Source organism: Epinephelus moara, chromosome 14, assembly GCF_006386435.1.
Source record: "Epinephelus moara isolate mb chromosome 14, YSFRI_EMoa_1.0, whole genome shotgun sequence".
In the NCBI taxonomy this organism is placed as follows: domain Eukaryota; kingdom Metazoa; phylum Chordata; class Actinopteri; order Perciformes; family Serranidae; genus Epinephelus; species Epinephelus moara.
The window spans coordinates 12,735,721-12,758,136 of record NC_065519.1 but is presented as its reverse complement, the minus strand read 5'-3'; the positions used below and the strand labels follow the sequence as shown (position 1 = coordinate 12,758,136).

Genomic DNA, 22,416 nt, shown 5'->3' with positions numbered 1-22,416 from the left:
TAACCTGTTGTTGCTGCTGAGTCAGTTTGACATCCTGGATATATCCTTCAAACACAGACTGTAGACCCCTCTGGCTGCTTCTTTCTGGAATCACTGGTTCATTTTTCCAAAAATATGATTATATTTCTTCAGGGAGTGCATTTCCTCATGTCTCTTCAGATTACGCTCTCACTTTTAGCCAGCCATTAAGGGACAGAAAAAGAAATGGATAAATACACTCGCGTCTCACCGTCAAAGCTGCCGTTTTCACTGCAGAATGTGAGCAGCTTCTCGTGCGTCTCATTGGACGGTCTGAAGACAAAAACCCCGGAGTTGAAACAGTCTGGCCAACCAGGATCTGGCGCTGCAGATAGTTCCTCTCTCTCAAAGAGTTCATCTACATTTGACAGCACCTGAATACATTAAAAAAAGTAGATAGAACAGTAGATAGATATAACATGAAAAGAAATGAAAAAATGAATGAAACAGACTGTTACATGTTGTGATCACAGAACAATAAGTTGTAAGAGCAAGCAACATAAGTTGTATGTTTTCTGCTGCTGTCAGGTTTCTGTCTTACCAATGTGTCTGCGTCCAAGAACACACACTTGCTGTATTGTGTCAGAGTCCAGCAGTGCAGTTTGGTGAATGTTACCCCCAGGTCCGGACGCTTCATCAGGGCAAGATGCGCCGCATCACCGGAGTCCATAACGTCCACCACACACACTTCATCAAAAATGGAGCTTAGTACGTCTCTACGACACAGACAGTATAATTTGTGTCAGTGTGTGTGTGTGTGTGTGTTGGATATGGACATTTGTCAAATTTTACCCCAACATCAGTGATGTGCGTTACCTGCACTGATCTGCAACATGAGGTCCTATGAGTGCGACCAGTTTCCTGGTTGTGTTGTGGCTTCGTAGCGACTGGCCGAGCACCATCGCTCCCTTGGCGTAGCTGTCATTTGTGGCCAGCGTCACAAAAGCTTCGTCTGCTTGGAGAAAAACACACACATACACACACTTATCAGCCATATGATTCTCCTTTGTCAGTCCTACTTCTATTTATCTGCCTGCATAAGTCTTTTATTAGTTTAAAAAATGGTGTATTGTACATCAAATTTATCAGAATAACCAGGGCTGTTTGAAAATGATGAATTCATAGGTGTGAATAACTGCTTATAGCACTTAAGAGGGACTATTTCTGTGTGTAAAATTTAATTTTGTCAGGAAAATTTCTACAAGACGATGCATTTTGTAGTTGACAGTTCATTGCAGAACAATAACCCAAGTTGTAATTGAAATGTGTGACATTTTTGGAACCGACACAGGGTTAGAAATGAACTCTTATGTCCACCTGCCACTGTGACCGGTGGATACCAAACTCTACCAGCCACTCAACAGATTACCATTGTGGGTTTTTTTGGCTGGTGAGTGAAGCAAATCTAGCATCCATTTGCATATTTTGCCAGCATTTGGCTGGTGTCTGGAGCTAATATCCAACCCTGAACTGGCAACAACTGTGAGCTCACACATCAGCCTCTTCACTAATAAATAGCATAAGCAACAAGTATTGTAAAAGTGTCACAACCAATAAATTACACAGTGAACTCTTTACACCTCCTCCTCCATTAAGGACAGCCAAACAGCCAAACTTTATGTTGCTCAGATAAGACAAACAAATCAACAACAGTTAAGTAAATGTACAATTTTCTCTGTTTTTATTAGCTCAAAAAATATGATCCATGCTACTCACGTGCGGCTGTTGTGGCTTGTTTTGAGCATTTGTATTTACACTTGCTATTAAAGTGAGTAAACTTCCTCTGACAGAGATGATAAAACATTTGTGTACTTTCCAGCACAAATGCTGCTCAAACCATCGGTGCCTCTTAATTTGAAGATACACTATTATATTTTGCTGATGAGAAACAGGAACCATCACATCCACTGTCCCATCCGGTCGACACTGTATAACAAACTGCACCAGTACAAGTATATCTAGTTCCTCTGCAGGCCTCTTGTGTGAAGTTCAGTGTCTGATGAGTTGTTAGCATATCCATGGGGGCCATGCATACATTACCGACAGCAGGAGGCACACTGTGTTTATGCTTGAATGAAAGTAGGCCCAGAGCCAGCAGATAGTGTTCATTCAGCTGAATGTGTGTGTTGTCGAGGGCTGGGTAGGGGACTTCTGGGAATCCTGATCTGATCGGAGGGGCAGTGCTGTACGGTTGCTAGGGTCTGTTTCAAGGAACTATAAGCTGACTATCATGAGAGTGTAAGGCCCGTCTCGCCTACGAGGCTGTACAGGAAGCATGTGCTGTGTTCCCACAGTGTTATCTGTGGCTGCATAAAGCCATGTGACCTGCACACCTCTGGGTGTGACATCATTTCAGAATCATGAGGACACAAAATTATGAGAAACACATTCTGGTAAATGACTTTTAAATGTTAGCAATGATGTTATCTGGTGTGAGTGCACCAGATTTAAAACACAATGGAGTGAATTCATGAACAAGCTGGGAAAATATACATTTATATATATATATATTGTAATGGCAAACTTATAGTTGTATGCAAAGTGAATGCATAGAGATTGTTTCCTATATGTAATTATATGTTAACATGATGCTTGCAAAACTGCAGTTCTCTCTCAGCCTATGTGCATATGGTGACTGTTATTAATCCTATATTACAGTATAGAGTATTCTTGAAATTATTTTTACCTTTAGACCACATTATTGGGAATACACTTTAAAAAGTGCGACACTACAGGCCTTTTCTAGTATTAGGAAAAGAAAAAAAACTTCAAGGCCACGCATTGCACGTCCGCACTGAGAAACAACTAGTCAAGTTAATCAAACACCTGACATTAACCCAGGAAGTTAATAGGGTTTTCTTTAAAAAATAAAAGCACACATGAGCTACGGAACAAAGTTTGATCAGGGAACAGTTCAAAAGCACTTTTATTACCAATTTATTTTACTTTCTCGATTTATCGTTTGGTCTAGAAAAATGTGGAAAAATGCCATTGCATTTTTCTAAAGCCAAAAGTCTTTAAGTTGCTTATTTTTCAGAAATCAGAAAAACTTTACTGATCCCGGGAAGAAACTGTGATTCGTTACAGTCACTCTGATCGAAAATTATAAGCCGTAAAAATGTAAAGTATTACTTAAAATATCTGCATTTTACTTAAATGTATAAAACTAGTATGTAAAATTTTCATAAATATAAAAATATTTGCAGTTTGTGACGATGTATAAAACGTGTATATACTGTTTTATAGATTTACAAATATGTTGTGCAACAATATACAACTATAAAAAATCAGTCTCCCACACCTCTATACGTATACATTTATGTATATATTTGCGTGTGTGTGTGTGTGTGTGTGTGTGTGTGTATATAGAATAAAGATAGAAAACAAAAATTAGACACAATAAGAATCCATTGTAAAATATTCATGCAAGAGTAGAATAAGTAAGAATGAATTAGGTTAAATAAATGAATAAATTATGTCCAACAAACACTCTAAAACCAGCAAATATTCATATTTAAGAGTTAATTTTTGGCATTTTTCCTTAAAGGAATGACTTTACTACTTAAATCAATAGTAACAATGGTGTCAGATGAACTTTCTCACAACAGACCACTCAATTAATCAGCTAATTATTTAGTTTGTAATTTGATTAAGAACAAATATATTTAGAAATATGCAACATGTGGATGCAGTATAAACTGAAATAAAATTCTTAAAACGAGCATTTACTTCACTGCTCCTCTACAATAACAGGCCTTGAAATGATGTAATAATGCAGGTGTCACCTTAAAAGATTTGTCAATTATGTATGCTTATTTGCGTTCTTGACAAGACTAAGAGGAGAACATGAATTCCTCTCTCATGTCTGTGCTGTAGATGTGAAGCCATAGGCAGCAGCTGGTTTTCAGTTTTCGTGCTAAGCTAAGCTATCAGGCTACAATTACATGTACATGGAGAAATCATCAACGTTGGTCATGACATTGACGTAATTTCCGCTTGCCTACTTTGTGACACCTTGATGTGCAATATCACAGTCTGCACTTCCACTTTGACTTCACTCTGCTTTGGCTGTGTAGTAATCACACCTCAACATCAGAGCAGCTACACTAACGTCAGCCACTATTATCGTATTAGATACACTGGATCCTGTCTCTGTGTTGGTTTTTAATTAAAAAGAAATTAAAGATTTGCTTAAGGTAATATACAAAAAGTGCACTGACAAATATGCAACACTCAATCCATTCATCTATTGATTTTCAACTATAACATGACTTGTCAACTAATTTGATGATCAATTTATCGGTTTAAGTATTTTTATTTTATTTTATTTAAGAAAACAATGATTACAGCTTCTTAAATGTGATTCTTCACTCCTCAAGTTTTGTGTTTTGGACAAACAAGACATCATCTGGGGTTTTGGGAAACACCGATCAACATATTTTCACCTTTTTCTGACATTTTATGGACAAAAAAACTCACTGATTGCCTAAGAAATAGATATTTTGTAACCTGTATTCGTCTTGACTTGTAATTTACAAGAAATGAAGTATTTGCTTAAGGTAATTTACAAAAAGTGACAGCACTGACAAATAAAGCCACAACAATCAATCTATTAATCTATTAGTTGTCGACTATAACATAAATTGCCGACTAATTCGATTATTGATTGTCCGAATAACGTATTTCTTTAAGAAAACAGTGATTACAGCGTCTTAAATGTGAATACTTTCTGGTGTCTTTACTCCTCTATGACAGTAAACTGAATAGTTTTGGGTTGTGGACAAAACAAGACATCATCTTGGGTTTTGGGAAACACTGATCAACATATTACATACATTTTAAAGACCAAATAACTTATCAATTAACGGAAGAATAGATATATTGGAACCTGGTATTCGTGTTGGCTTGTAATTTAAAATAAAATTAAAGATTTGCTGGTTTCTTTACTCCTCTATGACAATTAACTGAACAGTTATGGGTTTTGGACAAAACAAAGATAAACATTTTTAACCTTTTTCTGATGTTTATAGACCAAATAACTAATCAATTAACTGATAAAATAATCAACAAATTTATTTTTTAACTTTAAAATGTCACTTTTTTAAAAAAAAAACACACACACATTTGGGGGATCTTTATCTAAAATGTTTTAAATTTAAATTCTTTTTTTTTTTTTTAAATGTAGATTTTTATGTGATACGTCATTACAGTTTGTTTTTTGTTTTTCTTTTTTACTCTAAAATGTTGATATGAATACAAGTATTGACATAATCAAAGCTGCTAAGAGCAAAAATCTATTCAAAATATGTATTTTTTAAGTAATATATTGTATTTTCTCTGTCTACATAATTCTCCTTTTACGTAAGCATTGTCTTACTCAACACCAGTTGCACTCAAAGCGCTTTAACTTTGAAAACTGTAACCGGAAGTGCTGTATTTTAACATGTCAGCTTTACTTTGGTCCAAACCGCTGCAGCAACTCATCAAATCCAACACATCACAATCCTTTAAATGGCCGCAGCATATAAAATAAATGCTAGCGATTAAATATTATTGCCTCACTAATGTCCGTAGATGAAAATCAGTGAATATTACAGCAGGTGTTTTTTGCTGCGTTCATTAATAAATTCGCGATATTATAGGAGATGAGGGCAGTTCGCGCAGCTCTGGTCCGGTCTGGAGTGGCCGTGTTCCGGTGTCAGTGCGGCGGTGGCTGTGGGTGTCTTACCCGTCATGATGTGATGAGGAGAGTCAAGCAGGGGCCCGGGGGTCGTGATGGGGCGGACGGAGGGTTTGCACTGCGAAGGGCAGAGTCTCAGCAGCTGGGAGCAGTCCAACACAGGAATTAAGCCCCACATTTTCCGGGTCATGTGACCAGTGACAGCTGACACGCCCCCCCCCCCCTGCGTAGAGAAATGATGCTGTGGTGTAATGCCACAATTATGAAATACTCTATTACAAGTGAAAGTGATGCATTTACACTGTGAAACTACTAACATCAAATAATATTTAAAGTACCAGAGGGAAAATACTTATGAAGCAGAACAACACTGGATTAAAATTACAGATCCATCAATGTTTATTCAATTAAATTCTATTTTATTAAAAAAAAGCCCACTATCTTTACATTCTCAAGGATCTTTGAAAGAAAGGAAAGATTAAATATGGGTCTATAGTTGGCTAACACCTTAGCAGAGGTTTAATTACAGCTACCTTAAAGGACTGTGGTACATAACCTGTTAATACAGACATATTAATCATGTCTAATACAGACGTGTTAACTAAAGGTTGGGATGGGGTCTACGAGACAATGTTTATGCATCGCTTATGCTGGTAAATGTGGGGTGAATTTTAATTTCTTTATGTACTGATGGTTAATGCATTATAATTTATTTGTTGATCATAATTTAAATCTGCGAAGTAACTAGTGGGCCCAAGCATTGGCATAGATTTCAGGGGGATCCCTCAATATTCCTCCTCAATATTTAGCACGAGTGCATTTGTCATCCACAATAAAAACATGAAAGTAGCAGAAGACTTTTATTTTGATGAAATTAAAGACATTTCCACCTTATATTGATGCATAATATTCACAAGAGTGCTGTAAATTAAGTGTCTGTCACTCAAAACTTCTGCAAGTAAGGTGCAGAAAAGGCACAAATTGGTGCATAAAAACTCAGCAGAAGGCAGGACAGTAAGTGTCAGATGTCCAAAATCTCCTGGAGGAAGCACCAAACCTCCTGTTACATATGTGTCCCCCAAGATACTGAAACATAACCTACACCCTGTGAATTATAGCTGTAATGTAATGGAGTAAAATGGTCAGTATTTCCCTCTGAAATATGGTGAGTTATAGCAACATGTGGTATAAAATTGAAGCTTATGTACTTTTGATTAAGTAGAATTCTGAGTGCAGGATTTTTACTTGTAACTGAGTATTATTATTTTTACAAGTAAAGGATCTGAAGACTCCTTCTACTACTGGATACAAGGAAGTGAGTGTTTCCCTGTTCTGACCCAGCATATTAGGCACAGGTGTAGATTTGGGGTGGGGGGATGCCGGGGACACGTCTCCTTAAATATTTAGAACATGTGCATTTGTCTCCACCGATAAAAACTTTTATTTTGATGAAATGAAAACATTTCCACCGTAACTGATGCAGAGTAGGTGAAAATTGGTGCATAAAAATGTACCAGAATGCAGGAAATTCAGTGTTTGATGGCTAAAATCTTGTAGCAGGGCGACTCCCAAAACCCACCGTTTCATATGACCTTCACTACACCACTTTTTGAGAACAACAGTGAAGGCTTCTTTACTTCATCACCTTGAGTCAACACTGCCTCTCAGTGGTCATGACTTCACACTACAACTGAGTGAAGCATCAACGGCTCAACCGACCAACATGCAGGTGGGTGTGGGGATGGTCACACCCAGCTATTATTACATCAAATAAACATAGATGAAAGACTAAGTGTGTAATGCAATAATGTTTTGTCTCTCTACTTAAAGGGCAGGTCCAGTGTATTTCATGTCAGCCTGAATATAAAACTCACATGCCCTTATGTACACTGACAGAGTTATGAGTCATGGTCATGCTCACTTGATTTTTGCTGAACTTTAAAATGCTTTTCAAGTCCTGCGTGAAGGACTCTTAAACTGAAGTTGCATCAGGAAGAGTGCAATCTTTTTACAGCCAGAGGGAGGAATTGCAATGTGTTGTATTTTAAAGTCTATGTGTGTGCTGTATGTCTACGTGGTTTTCGCTCTATCCACCTTCCTGCGCATGTGCTCTGAGTTCTCAGTGAATAATGCAGGAGGCTTATGAGAAAGTCTTTACACTTCTACACCAACAACTGATCCTGGCTCAGGGTCCACAGCCCAAAACTGTGGCCCGTACGTCAGCGTCTGGAGGTGGAGCGCTTGCCTGAGACCGGCCATCAGGAGGAGAGAGTAACCGGAGAGCACCTCGGAGTCACAGAGTGAAACTGGGCTGATCAGGTGTCTGAGGAAAAGAGACCTGAAGGGGAGATAGAAAGATGGAGTCCTTTATCTGTGTGGGGCAACATTTAGATTCTGTGTAACTTTGCACTGAATAGTTAGAATAATGTCTTTAGTGTGTTTGTCTGAGCCAAGAGGGAAAGATTTTGCACAGTCTTGTGTCTTGGTGTTGGCTGATTATGAGACTGTGTGTGTGTTTTGGGTGGTGGTGAGGTGAGAGGAGGAGCTGCCAGGTAAAAACAGAGAGAAGGAGGTGAGGCCAAGACAAGAAAGGAGTAAGGAGAGAGCATAAAGTGTTGATAGAAAAGGCTGCTTTTCTACTTTGGACTGGCCCTCTCCGGACTTTGAGCTCTTCAGCCTGCACGGGACTGAATGTAAGCTCCTTACTTCTATTGATTCCTTACATTACAGTTCAGCTATTCCCAACACAGGTGAACTTGGCTGCACAATGTAAACTCTTATACTGTAGCTGCAGAAACATGTTTCTTTGAGGCTTCCTAACTTGAACATACAGGTCAAATGTCACTGAGTGTCACAAGAAAAAAGAAATAATCTGCTGCAGCTTTAAAGCATTGGAGTTTGTTGGAACAAAGAGTGACTGTTGCAGTAAAGCGGCAGTGGTGCTTTTAAGTGGGGCAGTTTAATCTAAGTGATGCAGTTGGCTCTGTGCCTCAGGTTACAGCGCATTGTGTGGTAGGGAAGCAGGCTGTGCAGGCAAACACAGGCCTCATGTTTTAAACATGTTCGACAGAAATGCAAACTGTGTGCACGGGCTGTTAAAAAACGTGACAAAAAATCATTACACTAGAATCAACCCTTCATTCTAAATGGTAATACTTTTTCTACAAAATACAGGAAGTGGCATGATTGGTTTTTTTTTTTCATTATTATTTATGTATACATTTCTATCCGTCAGATGGATTGGTTTGAAAGGATCATGGTGAAGAGAGAGCTGAACCTGAAGGCGAAGCTTTCGATTTACTGGTCCATCTACGTCCCAACCCTCACCTATGGTCATGAGCTCTGGGTGTTGACTGAAAGAATGAGTTCGGGGAAACAAGCTGCCGAAATTAGTTTCCTCTGTGGGGTTGCTGGGCTCAGCCTTAGAGATAAGGAAAGGAGCTCGGACATCCGGAGGGAGCTTGGAGTAGAGCCGCTGCTCCTACATGTCAAAAGGGGTCAGTTGAGGTGGTTCAAGCATCTGATCAGGATGCCTCCTGGGCGCCTCCCGTTAGAGGTGTTCCAGGCATGTCCCACTGGTAGGAGGCCCAGGGTAGACCCAGAACACGCTGGAGGGATTACATATCTCATCTAGCCTGGGAACGCCTTGGGGTCCCCCAGGAGGAGCTGGAAAGTGTTGCTAGGGAGAGGGACATCTGGGGTGCTTTGCTTGGCCTGCTGCCCCCACAACCTGGCCCTGGATAAGCGGATGAAAATGGATGGATCGTTGGAAGTTTGATCATGCGACAAGAGGTTATGTGCACAGTAGCGTGCACTGGGGCCAATCGTATCTACCTTACGCCACTAGTTGGCATTGTACATTTCTGCAAACCACGGATAGGTTACATTTGTACATTCTTTATGTATCTTATCAAAGTTTCTAAAGTGATGTTGCTCTGATTACATGTATATGAGCTGACATTGTCATCGGGAAGTGTAGGGATTGGTGGATGGCGGGACACCCAGGTGAAATGGCTGCCTAGCTGCAGACCCTAGACCAACACCAGTTGTTTTTAATGACCCGTCACTGCTTTTCCAGCTGCAATTGTGCCACCAAACATGGATAATTTGAGCCAAAACATGATCTATTCCTCACCATGACCAAGTGGTTTTTGTGCCTAAACATAACCACACGATAACCACTACATTGCTGAAACATAAAGAATTGTAAAGTTTCAAGATATCTGTTTGCAGAAGCGTATCATGGCAACATTTTTTCTAGTGATGGGTTGTAGCCCGATAAGGTTAGGACTATGGCAATGATCAGGGCTTAAGATGCACTAGCACCTGCTGAATTTGTCACACACATTTTTTAATTACCCTCATCAGTGCTTTTATTTTATGTATTCAGTTTCTTGTGTTTTATTTGTATCTTCTGTTCCAACCTGTTGTCCCCACAATGTGTGTTTTAGTGTTTAACTTGTGATGCTTTCTCTTTTATAGGATGTATGGTAAGTCACATATGCACTTTAACTGCAAATCAATTGCCCGGAAGACACAGACAGACCTCTTTAAGCAGACAGTAACGTGATGACACAGCTGAGGTGTTAAATGTTAACTGTCAGCCTACGCCTGTCCCAGGGTCCAGGCAGGCCAAAGGTCCACTCTGTGCCTCTCCTGAGTGACTCCTCCTTGGAGAGATAACCAGCTCTCCAGCCTCTCCGGGATCCAGCTTCCGCTCTGCCCCGGTCTGAAGCCTCGCAGATCTCCGGAAGACTCGACTCCTGTGCCCAGTCCAGAGGGATCTGCAGCGAGGGGCTTGTAGCTTGACAGGACTGGCAGGAAACTCTTATGAAGGTAGTTGTGTCTTTTTTGGTGTCACTCTGTCTTTCTGTTGTCGTGTCCTCAAGCAAACAACCAAAGGGATACTTAATTGTAAAATGTCACCTCAGGGGTTTTAGAGGAACTAAGGTGTTTGGATGTGTCTGTATGTGTGTGAATAGTGTAAAGAAATATCAGTGAGCAGTCACAAAGCTACCTCGACCAATTCCAGCATAAACTGGACACTTCCTCAGCTTTTGTTTGTCATGTGTCTGTGGTTGAATGATTTCTCTGAATAGATGTGTTTAGAGCATTAAAATGAAGCACACTCCCTTGTTAAGTCAACATAATTATCAGTCCTGCAAGAGCTTTGTGTCCACTGTGATTTAGAACTGTGCGTGTGTGTGTGTGTTTCAGGTACACAAAGCAGAAGCCAGCATGGAGAATCACGTCACACAGATTTCCAGAGAGGACCTGGAAGATCTCAGGGAGGCCTTTAATAAGATTGGTGAGTTTCACACCCACATACCCAAACACACACACACACTCACACACCCAACATGACCCACCAGGTGTATTGACAAGACTCCTGGCTTAAGTAACATGTTTACAGCTGACCATAAAGCATGACTCTTATGCAAGATATTTGCTTGGGTTGTTGAGTGTGTGTTCCTATTGTGTGTGAGATTTCAGATGCAATTACGAGACAGCACCAGGTTTTATCAGTTAGTTATCATAAGTGTATAATTACCGAAAGATGCTGATAATAGTGAGCAATATCTTGTTTCAGAACTCATCTCTTTCAAATAGCCTATTCAGTTTGACTCTTGTCAGTCTGGCTACACATATCCGCTATTTAAACTAAATCTTATTCACTGTAAACTTGTTTTGCTGATTATTTTTTGTTATATTGTTATTGTTATTTATTTTTTATTTATTTATATAATTTCTTTTATTATTCATTTTATTTTATTTTATGTTTTTTGCTATTTATTTTTATGTTTTTATTCCTTATTCCCTTTATTCCGTTATTAATCTGTTGTTATTTTCTCTCTCTGAACCTGTAAGGTGACCTTGAGTGTCTTGAAAGGCAGCTATATATATATATATATATATATATATATATATATATATATATGTATGTATTATCATTATTATTATTATTATTATTATTATATGAATAAGGAATGTCATGTTCCTATTGGTGCATGATCTACTAATACAAGCCAAAAAAGATAAGCAGATCAAGTGGGTGAGACAGAGATTTTGTCCAGTTTAAAATGATGCATAACTCTTTATTTTACTGGTTCCACTTAATGTAATTTCCTACAAACGAGCTGACATGTAACTGCAAATAAATAGAAAGGTTTTTGAAAAGTACTATGTTCTTAGGTTCTAATTATATGTAAAAGTAAGACAGTGTTTGATTGGCATACTTCCAGCTGGACATGGTCTAATGAATTGCAAGCATAACCAAGGACCTTCCATGGGGTCCAAAGATAAATCCGACCTAGTCAGTGACTCTGTGAGGCTGTAATGTTCATGGCAAAGAACACCAAACCCTTAGCAAGATAAAAGCCAAATTCAAAAACACACATTCTTCCTCTTACCTGTTCTATTAATCAGTCTCAATTGTTGTGGTGTGAGTTGCAGAGTGTTGGAGATATCAGCCGTAGAGATGTCTGCCTTCTCTCCAATATAATGGATCTAGATGGCACTCAGCTTGTGGTGCTCGAAGCACCAAAAAACTTACATTTGAAAAACTCAGCAGCAATGTCTCTTTCCAGAAATCATGACCCGGTTACTCAAGATAATCCACAGACCTTGTTGAGAGCAGTTTCATGTAGGAACTATTTTCTTTCTACCAAACTTTTCCCGCCAACCGTATCACTGTGCAGAAGGAAGTATTTAACCCTTTCTCTCTGCAATAGTAATTCTCCTTTTTCCTTTTCTGAACGCAAATCACTCTTTGGTTGCTCACTTGCATGTCATGTTCACACTTTGCAGTAACATATGATGACAAAAGCTTGGTCAGTGCCCTGCAGGTCAGCTGATGGTATAATACAATTCAACATATTAGGAGAACAAACTTTACAATAATAAATCAATAATTAAATAATATTTACTCAGGTTTAATAATTATTTATGAAGCAATACCTGCTTATAAACTCAACACAACTAATTTAACTTTAGTGTCTTTATTCTCCCTAAAACCAACACCAAACTACAGAACCTATTATTAAGTTAGATTGTTAGGAAATTACAGTCTTTTGTTTGTCCTTGCTGTTATTATCTTATCTTTAAATATTGAGCTCATCAGTTTCAGATTAATATTTGTAAAGCAAACTGACTCACTGTATCTGTGTGTGCGTTCGTCTGTTTGCCTATTTGTGTTCAGATATCGATAACAGCGGCTTCGTGAGCGACTTCGAGCTCCAGGAGCTGTTCAGGGAGGCCAGTTTCTCCCTGCCGGGGTACAAGGTGCGAGAGATCATGGAGACCTTCATCGCCGGAGACACCAACAAGGACGAGAAGATCAGCTTCGAGGAATTTGTCTCTGTGAGTTCTGATGCAGATAGATTGCGAGGAAATATGTGAACTTGCTCATCAAAGCTACACATGGAGTAACACAGCGTGTCCATGTTCAGATCTATCAGGAGCTGAAGAGCAAGGAGTTCAGTGAGACGTTTAGGAAAACCATCTCAAGGAGGGACGGGATCCGGTCCTTCGGAGGAACGTCGGGGAATTCCAGCGAGGGAACGCAGCACTCCTACTCTGGTGTGAGAGAGTATATGTTGTGTGTGTTGGTGTGTGTGTGTGTGTGTCATGCCACTTGTGTCAGTTTTTTTTATTAGGGTAGGATTACAAGTGTGACTCTCAGTATCCTAATGTGTGTGTGTGTGTGTGTGTGTGTGTTTAGATGAGGAGAAGGTGGCGTTTGTCAACTGGATCAACAAAGCCTTGGCCAAAGATCCAGACTGCCAACATCTGCTGCCCATGAACCCCAACGATGAAAGCCTCTTTGCCTCTGTCCGTGATGGCATCCTGTTATGGTAACACACACACACACACACACACACACATCTGAAATGACATGCAGCAATTGTCTTACTCACTCACGGTCCTTGTTCTCTTTCAGCAAAATGATCAACCTGTCTCAGCCTAACACGATCGATGAAAGAGTCATCAACACTAAGAAACTTACCACCTTCACAATGACAGTGAGTAGAAGCTAAGAAATGTGTCACATATTGTAAAACTTACTGGCATACATATTATTGCGGCCCCCAAATAAGTTCAAAAATAGCCGCCCACAGACGCCATAACGGGAGATACGATGAACTCACTGTCTCTGGTTTAGTTTGCTCACTGTTTGATGATCCAGGATGCTTCGGTTGGTTTTAGAGTTGACTGATTTGCAGGATGTAATGAGAGTTGCAAGATGACACAATGAACTGATTGTCTTGACTGTCGCATTCAAAACAAAATGAAAACAAAGTTCCCCAAGCAAACATTCCCCAAATAAACAAGCCTTTCCAAAAACAAAGTTCAAATCAATGGGGTATTAACAACTTCATCATTCAATATAAACCAATATTAACCAAAAAAATACGGTGGTCTAGGACTGTAACCTTGTGGCGTATTCCACGCTCCAAACTCAAGATCCAAACTGTAGATTTTTAAGACAACAGATTGGTTGTCCAATAACGTGCAAACAGCTTGTAATATATTAACTTTTTCCTGCATACTTTTTCTATTTTACATCTAATTTTATTCTGTAATGGCTTCCTCTGTGGAGAAGTATCGAAAAATGAGCATGGTCTCACATATTTGCCCTTTTATTTCTGACTTGATGATATCTATCCATCCGTTAAAGTGCTCCATTTGATTTCCAATAAGTAATTTATTATTTGGAGGATTCAGGCCACAGTCTTTGTTTTTGCTGAGCTGTTACAACAACGGAAATTGCAACAGTGCTCTCATGTGGCTATAAAATCTCTGACTTTGAGCAAAAATCGACATAATTCATTTGTAGGAGAATCTGGTCCTGGCTCTGAACTCAGCCTCTGCGATCGGCTGTATGGTGGTGAGCATTGACGCCCATGATCTGATGGCTGGGAAGCCTCATCTGGTCCTGGGACTGTTCTGGCAGATTATCAAGGTTGGCCTCTTTGCTGATATAGAAATCAGCAGGAACGAAGGTCAGCGCACATGTACACACACACGTTAACTTCACAGTTACTGTCTGCCATTAAACTCACTGGAATGCAGTTAATGTTCTAAATATTAATGTTATGTTATAATTATTCTTTTAAAGGAGAGGTGTGAAGTTAAAGGAGCTTTATGCAATATTCAGAGTGTTATTATAGCAACAAACCGCTATTTTCTATGTAAAGATATGGTGGAGAAATGACATCCTACTAGCTAATTGCTGCCACTCTACACTGCACTCATATTGCAGTTGCCACTGTTAACGCCGTTCCAGCGCACAATGGCAGAACAGTGTCATCACAGAAGCAAAACACCCAAGCGGGTATAGCTGTGGCTGGAGCAGCTATGTGACCCACCCATTCGTTACATGATGCGCTTACCATACCTACAGATCAGTCCACATTCAGCCCCCCTCACTGCTGGGCCTGGAAGTGGAAGCCCCGGGTAAAATGCTAGGTTAGCATTTAGCTAGCTAGGAAGTGTTAGCTTAAAAGAAAGGCGGTTAAGTTCAGGGTAAAGGTAAGAGTAAGGGTTACATCTTGTTTTTTTATGAGGTGAATCACGTCTTTGTGTATAATGAGTTTAAAAGTGGATTATATCTACGTTTTGCCTCATATTTAGTCACTACTAGTCACGTTGACGCAGGCTTCAGCTAACTGTTGTGTTTTTGGGTTTGTCTTGTATTAGTACGAAGTGCGGTTTGTAGGGGCGTGTCGTGTACGTGACTTACAGAATGTGTCTGCAGCTATACATGTCTCCGAGGGTTAACAACACTAGATATGTCAGCACTGTTGCCGTTGTTAACACTGTTCGCGCTGTTAGCACCGTTAGCCTGCTTAGCCACCTCCATGTTGAGAGCTGTGCGCAGACAACCTCTGAATCATAGATATACTCTGAATGTCACATACAGCTCCTTTAAGCTCTTTATGCTTTCGCCCCAAAAAGATTAAACTCCTACTTTTACTTTTAGTAGAGACTTTTAACCTAATGACTTGTGTGTCTCCAGATCTGATCGGCCTTCTGTCAGATAAGGAGCACCTGGACCACCTGATGTCTCTCTCCCCTGAGGACCTGCTGCTCCGCTGGGTCAACCATCATCTACGCAACGCAGGAACAAGCACCATCGGAAACTTCAGTGAAGACATTAAGGTCTCCTTCAGAACACATACACACAGTCACACACACATAATACCACAAACACATGAGTGTAACCCCGTCTCGTTCTGCACCACTGCAGGACTCTCGAGCCTACTTCCACCTGTTGGACCAGATTGCTCTGCAAGGAGAGCGCGACTACAAAATGAACGTTAAGATCGATATGAGCGGCCTCCAAGTGAGTTGGTTTGTTTTTCTTTTCAAATCACAGTGAGAAACTTCTACATGGAAAATGTCAGATTTAATGGTGACACCAGATACTGACAAATGTGATTGTGTGAGTATTTATTTTTAGGGTTTATTGGCGTAAGATGTGATTTTATTATTTTGTTTCAACTTAAAAATGTTATTCTGGGTTTTATCATTCTGCAGATACATTCAGGTGGCTTTCCTGTTGCATTGCGGTATGATTACATGTATGTAGCATCTGTACCAGCATGTCCACGAGTCTGTTTATGTGTTATGTGAAGGAGCGTAATTTGGACCGGAGGGCTGAGCTGATGCTGCAGCAGGCGGCCCGCATGGACTGCAGGCAGTTTGTCTCTCCTCATGACGTCACATCCGGGAACAGCAAACTCAACTTGGCCTTCGTAGCCAACCTGTACAACATGCACCCTGGTGTGCAGAAGGGTCAGATCAACGGCAGCAGCGTCAACAGCATCGACCTAGCACACATAGAACGTGAGTCCAGTATTATCAGGCTGCGTCAAATCACGGTCTTGAGGCTGCTCATTATCGACCCAGAGTGTATGCAATGTACAGGGAACTGATGTAAAGCTAAACACAGAGCTCGTAAACCCAATGAAAAGTCCACCAACATAAATGTTTCAGGGTGTGACAAGTTATGGCAGCCATAAATCCATATACTGTATGTACTGTAAGCTACAGCTGAATGTAAACCAGCCCTGTCAGGTGACAGTAACTGTGTGAGAACAGCTGATAGACGTGCATGTTTATCATGTCTTCATGTCTTTCCAGCTGAGACCAACGAGGAGAAGACGTTTCGAAACTGGATGAACTCTCTGGGCGTCTCTCCACATGTCAACCACCTGTACTGGTATGTCATCAGTTACACATCAGTGCGGTTAATCTTATCAAGAAAGAGGGGATGGACACTTTGTAAGAGACAATGTACAATGAGCAGGTCATCATTGTGAAATAAACCTCAACACTGTGATGACTCCTTGAATCGAGGGGATTATTTCACAATAATGACCTGCTGGATCTATATTATCCTGCTTCTTACAAGGCTACTAGTGAAAGAATTCAATAACTTGAGACAAAATATTGATTTAAAAAGGATTTTTTTTATTTGAAGTGGTCCTCCAAAGATTATGATCAGAACTGCGTCCATAGCAACAGTCTGTTATTCATAGCAGCAGTTTGCTATTTAGAAATAACAGACTGTAGTTAAACATTTCTAGTTACCTACTTATACCTGAGGCCTGCTCAGTTTAATGAGGGTAGTAGGTCATTTGTCAACAATTTGCCCAGGTGAGTGACACCTTACTTGCGAATGATTCAGATTGCCACTTTAGAACTACAGCTGTTTATAAAGAAACTTGAATTAAATTAAAAATAGTAATAATTTTGTTTTTATTTCTTTTCTTTTTTTAATAATAGTAATAATAATAATAAACTTTATTTACATAGCACCTTTCAAAACACAGTTACAAAGTGCTGTAAAATAAAACTAAACACAATTAAAAACACAAGAAGAATAAAACAAATAACATGTCATAAAATATTATCTAGAAAGGATTTAAATAAGGAAGGCCAAAGCTAAAATCACCGTAATAAATGGGCATTAAAATCAATAGGATAGCAATGAAATGGACAGACAGCTCAGATAAAGTCAGGACATGCTTTCTGATAGAAGTGCATTTTCAGGAGGGACCCTTATATCCTGGCGCAGCTCATTCTAGGGCCTCGGTGCCCTGGTGACAAAAGCTCTGTCCCCTTTCATCTTCAGTCTGGACTCTGGGACAAGCGGAAGACCTCTGCTCGAGGATCTCAAACAATGTAAAGGTTTATAGGGGACTAACAGGTCAGAAATGTAATCTGGAGCCATGGAGAGCCTTGAAAGTAATTAAGATTTTAAAGTCAATCCTAAAACAAACAGGCTAAAACTGGTGTGATGTGGTCGTGCTTCTTGGTTTTGGTTGAATGTCTTGCGGCTGAGCTCTGAACAATCTGAAGACATTGCAAGGTTTTTTGATTGGGTAAAATAGACAGTGGCATGCAGCCTATAGCAAAATGAAATGCTTATTCTATATAAACTATAAAAACTCTGAATAAACTCTATATATTAAAAGAGTATTCAACTAAATTAATAATTTCTTAACTTCTTTTACATCCTTGTCATATACAAGTATGCAGTGATGATTGTTGGTAACATGTATGTTGATGTTGCCTAAAGTCTCTATGTAATCATGTGACAAGACGACATGATACAGGAGCTAGTTTAGGTGCAAAATCTGACTGATAAGCTGAGCACATCTGCAAGTCCAACGAGGAGTCATGCTGTTTAAACATAAAAGCGGCAGTAAGAAAGGAAAGGAGAGAAACGAGCAGGAGGAGAAAGTAGCAAAGCTCCCTAAATTAGATTCCTCTGGCATTTTTATAAACAGTTGTCAGTTGTGTGTGTGTGTGCGTCTTATACTGTAACTAGTAACCACTGTGCACTAGGGCCCGTCAAAAAGAACATACAAGCAACAAGCACCAGTAATAAAACATAAAATAAATCAACAAAAAACATACAGTAAGTAGCAGAACATAGCTCAGCAATGAGTTAAAACTGATATACAATGGGGTGCTCAGTAACTCAGTGGGTAGAGTGGGCACCCCGTGTACAAAGGCAGTGTCCTTTCCACAGTAGCCATAGGCTGGATTCCAGCTCACAACCCTTTGCTGCATGTCATCCTCCTCTCTTCTCCCCTCACACTTCAGACTGTCCTGTCATTAACGGCCCCAAAATAATCTAAAAAAAAAAAAGAGATATACAATAAGATACAGTTCTTGCTGTTAAAGTGAGTTAACTAGTTATAATAAGTGTCATAAACAGGACTATTTAAAAGATAAAGAGGTCACGAGTCCATGTCAATCTGCTAGGGACATACTGGATCCCACATTGATTTATTTCCTTATTGGGCCAGAGGTAATCAAATGTAAACATAGTGGGTCTACAGCAGACTGGACTTGGCTCGTAACATATCAACAAAGTGTTAAACGCCTCAACTAGAAACCCATTTTTTGTGCACAAGCCTGAAAATGTCAGACTCTAAATCGGGCAACTCTTTGACATTTACGATCAACAAACAGAATCTGTCAGTGAGTAAGAATTGGCGATATTGAACCAAACTTAGGCAAAGCAAGGCAGCTTTATTTGTACGGCACATTTCATACATGAGGGCAATTCAAAGTGCTTTACAAGGCAGAGGCAGAGATATATTTTGGCGCTGAGCCACAGAGTGATTTATACACAAGCACCAAGGTTTTAAAATCAGTTCTCTGAGTGACAGGGAGCCAGTGTAAGGATTTTAGAAGTGGAGTAATGTGGTCATATTTCCTAGTTTTTGTCAGGACCCTCACCGCAGCATCCTGAATAAGCTCAAGTTGCCGAACAGCTTCTTTTGAAAGTCCTGTTACAACACAAGTAACTGTTGCTGCTGTGATGCGTATGTTCCTCACTTTCTCTCTGTTTTTTGTCCTCTGCAGGGACCTGTGTGATGGTTTGGTGATCATGCAGCTTTATGAGAAGGTTAATGTGCCGGTGAACTGGAAGAAAGTCAACCAACCGCCTTATCCTGTCCTCGGGACCAATATGAAAAAGGTGTCCACATTTTAAACAAAGAAAGCTGGTGATCACAAAAAACGTTTGATGGCAAACATAAAGGAAAGTAACCGTGTTTTTCTTCACATATCTTAGCTGGAAAACTGTAACTACGCCGTGGAGCTGGGCAGGGATGTGGCTCACTTCTCTCTGGTTGGCATCGGAGGAGAGAACTTGAATCAGGGGAGTCGGATACACACCCTGGCGCTGGTCTGGCAGCTGATGAGGAGGTACGTGCATCGTCCAAAGCTGTGGGGCGTGTCACTTGGCAAACAGATCCTCCATTTGTATCAGTTTTAGTAGTTTGAATACGAGTTATCTATCCTGCTTGTTATGCTTCAGGTACACAGTGTTGGTTTTGTCAGATCTGGGTGATGGAGAGAAGGTTGGAGATCAGATCATCCTCGGCTGGGTCAACACCACCTTGAGCCAGAAACGCAAGGACACACAGATCAGCAGCTTCAAGGTATGTGTGTGTGTGTGAGTGCGTGGTGTATTGCAATAAACACAAGGCTGCATTTGACCCTGTTTTGACGTTTTCTGCAGGACAAACTGATCAGCACCAGCCTGCCTGTGATCGACCTGATTGATGCCATCTCTCCCGGAAACGTCAAGTGGGACATGGTGAAGAGAGGAGAGAAAGGATGGATGAAGGAGGCAGACAAGCACAACAACGCCATGTAAAAGACAAAATCTTGACAGTTGTTTCCTTCTCCTGCATCTTTGTATTTGTCGTCAGATCGTCATCTCCTAACTTCTCTCTCTTCCTGCTCCTCTCCCAGGTATGCGATCTCATTGGCTCGTAAGATCGGAGCTCGTGTGTACGCGCTACCTGACGATTTGGTGGAGGTGAATCCCAAGATGGTGCTGACGCTGTTCGCCTCCCTCATGGGCCACAGTATGAAAAAGGCCAACCGCTGAAACAGACATGAACAAACCACCTGGAAACCAACCACCAATATACATTTTATTTCTATGCGCTCTCCATCTATCTTTTTCTCATCATTGTAATTTCTTTCTTTGACCTTTAACCTTGCTGTGATCACCAACAAAGTCTGTTATTCTATCTCGGTTTTCATGCAAACAAGACGACGAACGCAAAGACGAAAATCATTTCCCATCAGCAAAACCGCTGCATTTGTTATCTGTGATTTTGTCGAACAAGCTCCTAATTGTTCTTTGTTATATTATATTTAATAGCGCATTACATCTGTTTGCTTCTTTTTCTATATGAACAGAAAAGGAGGAATCATACATACACATATGTCTATAAATGTTGTGCATTGAATATTGCTATTTAATTATTAAAGAGAATCTATTAAACGTACTGAGCAGCGGCGTATGTGTGTGTGTTGTGTCAAGGTAAATAAAGGAGAGATACATACGTTGATTTAGAGATACTGGGCTACTTCTTAGGACAATAGAAAGGAGATTTGATTTGATCCATTGTGTTTCAAAAAGCTGTAATAAAAAGGGGGAATTACGTTATAAATGCACAAAGACATTTTCTCCTCCTGGGGCGACAGAATCAGCTTCTGCAACCTACTCTAAAGTGATTTTGAAATACACAACCTAAGGTAAACTACCATAAAAGCAAACTTTCACATTAAAACACCTAACCTATGTGCACATGTAGGTATACACAGAGGAACCAGGCTTTGTTGTTGAACATACAGGGAATCATTGTATGTGATATTGGGCTATACAGAAAATTGCTTTGACTTAAACACAGAAAGAATACAATTAGTAATGGGAAGTAACTAAGTGCATTATGTGAGTACTGTAGATAAAACTTCAATTAAAAACCTAGTCACAATTAAACGCCCAGTTCCTTTTACTAGCGACACAGACAAATAAATGCCTGTCTCAATTTGACGCCTGGTCTGGTTACCAAGTTCTTTAGATGTATAAAACCGGGTTATTGGCTACCTGAAATTACGTTTCCATTCCTCGATTACCCTGTAAATTATTCATATTCCTTTAGTCCGTAAGGGTCCTCAGATCAAAAGAATCAAATGTTTTTTTCATTCAAATTAATCCAAGTCATGAGTATTGTTTTAACAGGATAAAGTGGTGTCGTGTCGGTATGCTGGGTGCCATAATCCTCGAGTGCCGTAACTAACTCTCTCTCTGATGTGCTGTGATGTGCTGTCTGTTGGAGCTAGATCAAATGAATGATCATAATTCATATATTTTCAAGTCATTTTCACACTGGTTTAAATAAACAACTTGATTGTATCTTCCGTCTTTGCTAAGCAAAAGTTTTGTGTGAAAGAAATTAAAGGCCTGTCCCATATAGACGCCTGTTCCAAATATTGGCTCGTTGATTTCAGCCATAGCCCGGGCTATTATTGAAGTTTTACGTTACTTTCCTTTTTAGTAATTCAATTTTCTGCTACTATGAATTCAGTGCATTTCAGAAGGGAATATTGTACTTTTTACTCCATTTATATACATTCATTCCAGTGCTTTAGTTAGTCACTAGTTACTTTGCTTTCAGATGATTATTACAAGACATAACGGTTAATCTACTTGACAGTATATAGCCGACACCAGTACTACTGCAACATAAAACACATGAATGCATCAATAATTATAATCCATTATTGGAATATTATTCTGAAATGAGTTGCCTACTTTTACTTTTAGTACTTTAAATATGTTTTGATGAATATACTTTTAAAAATAGAGTGATGTGTTTTTACTTGTAATAAAGTAT

The 22,416-nt window shown here is 39.8% G+C and overlaps 2 protein-coding genes across 3 annotated transcripts in view; one reads left to right on the top strand and one right to left on the bottom strand.

Annotated features, from left to right (window-relative positions):
* LOC126401116 (glycogenin-1-like) overlaps positions 1 to 5,888 on the bottom strand; it is a 12,500-nt gene extending 6,612 nt beyond the window's left edge. The window contains exons 1-4 of one of the 2 annotated variants that reach the window (XM_050062216.1): positions 5,747 to 5,888; positions 835 to 973; positions 560 to 734; positions 230 to 392 (exon numbers count right to left, since the gene is read on the bottom strand). In XM_050062216.1, the coding sequence (XP_049918173.1) occupies positions 230 to 392; positions 560 to 734; positions 835 to 973; positions 5,747 to 5,888 (619 nt within the window). The remainder of the gene's footprint in view (positions 1 to 229; positions 393 to 559; positions 735 to 834; positions 974 to 5,746) is intronic. The other variant, XM_050062217.1, reaches the window with a different exon arrangement.
* A 4,482-nt stretch (positions 5,889 to 10,370) lies between these two features.
* Positions 10,371 to 21,685, top strand: pls1 (plastin 1 (I isoform)). Its single transcript, XM_050062596.1, has 16 exons — positions 10,371 to 10,534; positions 10,916 to 11,006; positions 12,897 to 13,057; positions 13,147 to 13,276; positions 13,419 to 13,551; positions 13,638 to 13,719; positions 14,535 to 14,700; positions 15,717 to 15,859; positions 15,948 to 16,043; positions 16,336 to 16,546; positions 16,844 to 16,922; positions 19,583 to 19,697; positions 19,794 to 19,927; positions 20,040 to 20,163; positions 20,244 to 20,377; positions 20,480 to 21,685. Exons 1-16 carry the CDS (start codon positions 10,529 to 10,531, stop codon positions 20,616 to 20,618), a joined length of 1,944 nt encoding a protein of 647 aa, XP_049918553.1. The 5' UTR covers positions 10,371 to 10,528; the 3' UTR covers positions 20,619 to 21,685.
* Positions 21,686 to 22,416: the final 731 nt, after the last annotated feature.